The sequence below is a fragment of the Coregonus lavaretus genome (genome assembly GCF_964263955.1).
Source record: "Coregonus lavaretus genome assembly, chromosome: 11".
NCBI lineage: Eukaryota > Metazoa > Chordata > Actinopteri > Salmoniformes > Salmonidae > Coregonus > Coregonus lavaretus.
Window position 1 is genome coordinate 51,694,055 of NC_139998.1, and position 6,763 is coordinate 51,700,817.

A 6,763-nucleotide genomic window follows, 5' to 3' on the forward strand; every position below is an offset into this window, starting at 1 on the left:
TTTAAAAGTGTGCTCCTAATCTCAGCTCGTTACCTGTATAAAAAGACACCTGGGAGCCAGAAATCTTTCTGATTGAGAGGGGGTCAAATACTTATTTCCCTCATTAAAATGCAAATCAATTTATAAAAACATTTACATGCGTTTTTCTGGATCTTTTTGTTGTTATTCTGTCTCTCACTGTTCAAATAAACCTACCATTAAAATTATAGACTGATCATTTCTTTGTCAGTGGGCAAACGTACAAAATCAGCAGGGGATCAAATACTTTTCCCCCCCTCACTGTATCTGTTACTGGCAGTGTGTGGCTAACGTCTAGCCTAATTTGACTACCATATCAGATGTTTCTTTCGAATAATATTCAAATAGCCCTACCAATCTCGGGGACATAGGGCCATCTTTAGGCTATGTCAACTTGGTTATCCCACTGACCATTTAGGCCTACATTTGACTATTTCTCCTCCCTCTCTCTGCTACTCGAAAGCATTTTAGCGAGCCTGCCACAGTTCAACCTCACACAGCAAGGCAAGCCACAATCTGTTCTCAGAGATGACCTCATCCATATCATACATAATTAATGACAAAAGCAGCAGTCCACACACTGTGCAGCAGTATTTCTCAAATCACTGTGTGTGTCAGCTGCTGTAGTGCAATGTGAAGACAACCCAGAGCCTATATGATTAATGGAAAGCCCCATAGTGAATCAAACTCCCCTGACATGTCACTGCTGGGCAGGGCAGCTCCACTGGGGTTAATAGATAATGGGCCGAATGGGGGGGGGGGGGGGGGGGGGGGTTAGATAGATGGCTGTGTCGTAGTGAGAGAGGATGAACTAGGTCCCGTTCCATAAAACCCCCACCCCAGGCAGGCTCACATAAGCTTTGATTAACACTGACCTCATTTCAACCATATGCCTAATCTCTTAAATCGAACAAAACCCCCAGGAGATTCAATCTAGCACTGACTTAGCCTACTGAACATTGTTATTTCTCCATTAAATGTGCCTCAATGTCTAGTCAATGTTTCATTGCATGGCCCTCTACTGTATCAGGCATGGATCAAGGACAAAGAACAAAGCAAAATGACTGTCTACCATGAAACGTGCTGAGGTTGCACGCCTAGGAATAGGCCTAGATCAGGCCTGGAATAAATAACTTTTGGACGCAACAGTGTGGGTTAACCGAGGCTAGCAATAAGTTCTTATTTTCCCTGTGAATATAAATCCTTTTGTCATATGTAAGCAGAAAGAAATTAACAAATAGGGGGGGAACCATCTCAAACAACCATATGTATCACTTGGATGGTTCTCTGGAGACAGCCGCAGAGCAATGGAAAGGCACGTTCTCCCTTCGTGCTCTCTTCCAGACCAGCATGTCAAATGTTCCATGCAGCTGTTTCCCAATCGCAGGAAGAGACAGTGCGTTCCACATCCCCAATCCGAACAGATTGAAAGCATACAGAGGAACAGGATATTTGAAGGAGATATCCAAACAAAGGGATTGTTTTAAGTGTGATATGGTCTGTCTGTATTGTCCACTCATATCTCAACAGCTGTTACAGTGAGGGAAAAAAGTATTTGATCCCCTGCTGATTTTGTGCGTTTGCCCACTGACAAATAAGTGATCAGTCAATAAATTTTATGGTAGGTTTATTTGAACAGTGAGACAGAGAATAACAACAAAAAAATCCAGAAAAACACGTGTCAAAAATGTTATAAATTGATTTGCATTTTAAATGAGGGAAATAAGTATTTGACCCCTCTGCAAAACATGACTTAGTACTTGGTGGCAAAACCCTTGTTGGCAATCACAGAGGTCAGACGTTTCTTGTAGTTGGCCACCAGGTTTGCACACATCTCAGGAGGGATTTTGTTCCACTCCTCTTTGCAGATCTTCTCCAAGTCATTAAGGTTTCGAGCCTGACATTTGGCAACTCAAACCTTCAGCTCCCTCCACAGATTTTCTATGGGATTAAGGTCTGGAGACTGGCTAGGCCACTCCAGGACCTTAATGTGCTTCTTCTTGAGCCACTCCTTTGTTTCCTTGGCCGTGTGTTTTCGGTCATTGTCATGCTGGAATACCATCCACGACCCATTTTCAATGCACTGGCTGAGGGAAGGAGGTTCTCACCCAAGACTTGATGGTACATGGCCCCGTCCATCGTCCCTTTGATGCGGTGAAGTTGTCCTGTCCCCTTAGCAGAAAGACCCCCCCAAAGCATAATGTTTCCACCTCCATGTTTGACGGTGGGGATGGTGTTCTTGGGGTCATATGCAGCATTCCTCCTACTCCAAACACGGCGAGTTGAGTTGATGCCAAAGAGCTCCATTTTGGTCTCATCTGACCACAACACTTTCACCCAGTTCTCCTCTGAATCATTCAGATGTTCATTGGCAAACTTCAGACGGGCATGTATATGTGCTTTCTTGAGCAGGGGGACCTTGCGGGTGCTGCAGGATTTCAGTCCTTCACGGCGTAGTGTGTTAGCAATTGTTTTCTTGGTGACTATGGTCCCAGCTGCCTTGAGATCATTGACAAGATCCTCCTGTGTAGTTCTGGGCTGATTCCTCACCGTTCTCATGATCATTGCAACTCCACGAGGTGAGATCTTGCATGGAGCCCCAGGCCGAGGGAGATTGACAGTTATTTTGTGTTTCTTCCATTTGCGAATAATCGCACCAACTTGTCACCTTCTCACCAAGCTGCTTGGCGATGGTCTTGTAGCCCATTCCAGCCTTGTGTAGGTCTACAATCTTGTACCTGACATCCTTGGAGAGCTCTTTGGTCTTGGCCATGGTGGAGCGTTTGGAATCTGATTGATTGATTGCTTCTGTGGACAGGTGTCTTTTATACAGGTAACAAGCTGAGATTAGGAGCACTCCCTTTATGAGTGTTCTCCTAATCTCAGCTCGTTCCCTGTGTAAAAGACACCTGGGAGCCAGAAATCTTTCTGATTGAGAGGAGGTCAAATACTTATTTCCCTCATTAAAATGCATATCAATTTATAACATTTTTGACATGCGTTTTTTTTTTTTTGACACTGTATGTGCTATTGTTTTGGAGAAGAATTAGGGCTGGCCAATCTCCACCACTCTTCAAATTCTGAATAACATTTTGTTGTGGCCCAAAACTAAATCACCTTTAGCTAGGCCACTTTGAGGAAACCTTTAATTGTGAGTAAAGGAAATTAGTTTGGGAATGTTTTGCACACTAACATTGCATATTTTTGTCTACATAACTAGGTGGGACAACATAGCACTGTCCAACAATCTGTATATTCATCTGTCAAGGGAACAGGTGGGGAGAAACGTTATATCTTTAGATGTCCAGACGGCATTCCTGGAGAGATTGAGGGACAGCATCTGGCTCAACCACTTGACATGCAAACCACCAGAATGCCCTTGAATACAATAACTAGCTAGCCAGGGGAAAGCAGACTGTTTGCAGTAAAAGTCGACACTCCATTGCCACCTCTACAGACAGCTAGCTACGTTAGCTGCCAGACAGTTAAAAACTCGCACAATCACTCCAAATTCCAGAATCACGTGTGAATGTATTTGTCCCCAGTTAGCTAACCAGCAAAAACATGAAAGTCAGATAGCTAACGTTACACTGGGTCACTGTTAAGTAAATTGGCTAGCTTGCTATTTGACAAAACAAACATATATGAAGCATATAGGATGCAGGCACTTGACACCTAAAATGTGAAAAAGAACCACCTGTCAGACAGGTGTAAACAAGCAAGGCTAGCTCTAGCTACAGTTTATCTAGCTGGCTGCTAAGTAGCTACCTAGCAAACCTTACCTTCTTTTACTCCAGGCAGTTTGTTCTGATCGATGCTAAATTCAGCCATGTTGTCAGCGAGGTGTCAAAGCCGTTCACGTTGAATTACGATTTCCCGAAGGTTACAGTACCGGAATCTGATTTATAGTTTTTTGTCATAAACCCAATTGATGATTCCAGTACTGGTACGGGTGTCCCTTTGATTAGTTTCGGTAGTTAACTAGCCGCCTCGAAACCTCGCTTCGCCAGTCCGATTCTTGTGGGCATCTCTTTCACAGACCCTCCCACTATTTCTTCCTCCTCCTCCTTTGCAGCTGTGGATTTCATTAGCTAGCTTTTTGGCTAGTTTGCTGGCTAGCTTCAAGGCCAGCTACGGGACGCAGGGCGGGTCATATCATTCACTGCTGAATATGTGAGGAATGAAAGACAATAGAGGAGATTAGGCTATTTATCTATGTAAAAACTAAACAGAAAGTGAAAGTGTAACATCAACATAAAAACATGTCCTGATTTGCACACGACATAGTTGTAATCACTTGGGTTTTTACCTAACAATACCTAATTAGTAATGAATAAGATAGTTGTTGACAATTTTGAGAACCATCTCCAGTCCCAGCAAATTGCATTTCAATCAGTTTTCAAAATGAATTGTTTGATTTAAATCTTCACTGGGGAGGACACGGACACACACGCACGGTTTCTGATAGCATATGTCACAATATTCCTTTCTGCATGGATGTCACAGTTGCTTCCCCTGTTAAATGCAGGACCAAATTACACAAGCATAATAATTATCAAAGCCCTGGCTGTCTAAAAGTTACACTGTGTGAGAATGATTGTGACAGATGAGGCCAATTAAAGTGTTTTAGTTTATTGGCAGTTCAATCAATTATGCTATTACCAGATAACCATAATGCACCACCATAGCATAAAGCTAATGGTCTTTGAGTGTTCCTTGTTTTTTATTTTATTTTATGAACCTTTATTTTGACAGAGAGGTCTCTTTTACAGAAGAGCCCTTTAATTACAAAGAATATACATATCGATACACTATGAAAAGCAAAACATAGATACAAAACACATTCATAGAAAACAAACGCATTTAAATCAGCTGTCTGAATAGAGGAACCAAATCATCACATTTTTGATTTTGAGATTATTCCACACGTAAGGTGCAAAAAAACTAAAAGCAGATTTACTTAAATCAGTGGAGATGGAACGGATCTCCGGAGTTAGCCATCCCTGAGACCGGGTCTGGTAACTCGTACATCTATAGGTTAACAATGAAGTAAGGTACTGCAAATGTTTGTGCAAGGCTTTCTAAACAATAAGAGTGCAATGCATCAATCCATGAGACTTCAAAGAGGGCCAGCCTACTTTCTGATACAGAATGTAGTGATGTGTAAAAATGTAAATGTGCACTGAACATGTCGCCCATAATAAAGCGGTAGTGATAAACTGCGTCCAATGGCTTCAGTACAGTGGCAGCTGCGTTCTTATAGAATGTTGACTGAATGATTTGTTTTCTGCTATTTAATGAAAGGCATGACCTATTCCTATACAGGAAGCACATTTTGAATTCTTAACTTCTTAACTAAATCATCAATATGGTTTTTGAAAGATAGCTTTTCGTCAATCCAGATGCCCAGATATTTATAAACAGGGACACGATCAATGTGTGCACCATCCAATGTACATAATGCATACTGTAAATCATCAGATACATTTTAAAGTGTTTTGGAAAATAACATATGCTTGGTTTTTACCTGCATTAAGCACCAATTTCAGTTCAACAAAGGCTTTCTGCAAAGCAATAAAGGCCGATTGTAGCTTTGAAAGCGCTTGGTCAACCGTGGGGGCAATAGCATGCATAACAGTATCCTCTGCATACAGGTGTATGTAAAACATTTTTTGCAGATGTCAGTGGGCCTTCACTTTTGAATGGCACTGACCTCTTCACATATTGATTGATCAAATGAGTTACTGCTCCTCCTCCTCCTGCACAGCAGCCACCTTAGATAAATCATGTTACTGCTCCTCCTACACACACATAGCCACTCATGTTGGTGCTCCTCATCCTGCACACACACAGCCACCTTATAAATCAATACATGGAGATGCAGAGCTCCTGGAGTTCATGGTATGAACCAGACTGACAGATTGGAAACACTGCTTGGTAGTCTTGATCTCTCTGTTCTCTAAACAAGGTCATCAAATGGATTGTCAAATGACTTATCATCCCAACAAAATGAAAAGATAAGCCATGTCATTCTAAATAGACACCGGCTGGAATGCGGTTTTAACCAATCAGTATCCAGGATTAGACCCACCCGTTGTATAAATCTAAATAGACATTCACTATAGAGATAACACTCCAAGTATATCAGATATGACTCTCATATAAGAACAATTTGTCAGGCCAATCTGTCAAACCAGTAACGTCTGCTTTGACAACATTATAGAACGTAATCTGTTGAATGTTTCAAGCAGACCACCATAGTCCCTGTGCCCAAGAACACCAAGGTCACCTGCCTAAATGACTACCGACCCATAGCACTCACGTCTGTAGCCATGAAGTTTGCCGACGACACAACAGTGGTAGGCCTGATCACCGACAACGATGAGACAGCCTATAGGGAGAAGGTCAGAGACCTGGCAGTGTGGTGCCAGGACAACAATCTCTCCCTCAACGTGATCAAGACAAAGGAGATGATCGTGGACTACAGGAAAAGGAGAGCCGATCACGCCCCCATTCTCATCGACAGGGCTGTAGTGAAGAAGGTCGAGAGCTTCAAGTTCCTTGGTGTCCACATCACCAACAAACTATCATGGTCCAAGCATTTCACGGTAAGGTCTACATCTGTTTTATTCGGCGCATGTGACAAATACAATTTGATTTGAATGATTCCAGAAGAGCATCGTACAGAAGAACACACAGTGTCTAAGAATGTTGTCCTCTGCAATGTGAGTCATGCCTGGAGATC

At 42.3% G+C, this 6,763-nt stretch overlaps 1 protein-coding gene across 4 annotated transcripts in view; it reads right to left on the reverse strand.

Moving 5' to 3' along the window:
* Positions 1-4,055, reverse strand: part of LOC311137809 (uncharacterized protein) — a 73,297-nt gene extending 69,242 nt beyond the window's left edge. For all 4 annotated transcript variants that reach the window (XM_084172406.1, XM_084172405.1, XM_084172404.1 and 1 more), the window contains exon 1: positions 3,801-4,055. In XM_084172406.1, coding sequence (XP_084028532.1) covers positions 3,801-3,849 — 49 coding nt within the window. In that variant the 5' untranslated portion in view covers positions 3,850-4,055. The remainder of the gene's footprint in view (positions 1-3,800) is intronic.
* Between the last annotated feature and the right edge of the window lie 2,708 nt (positions 4,056-6,763).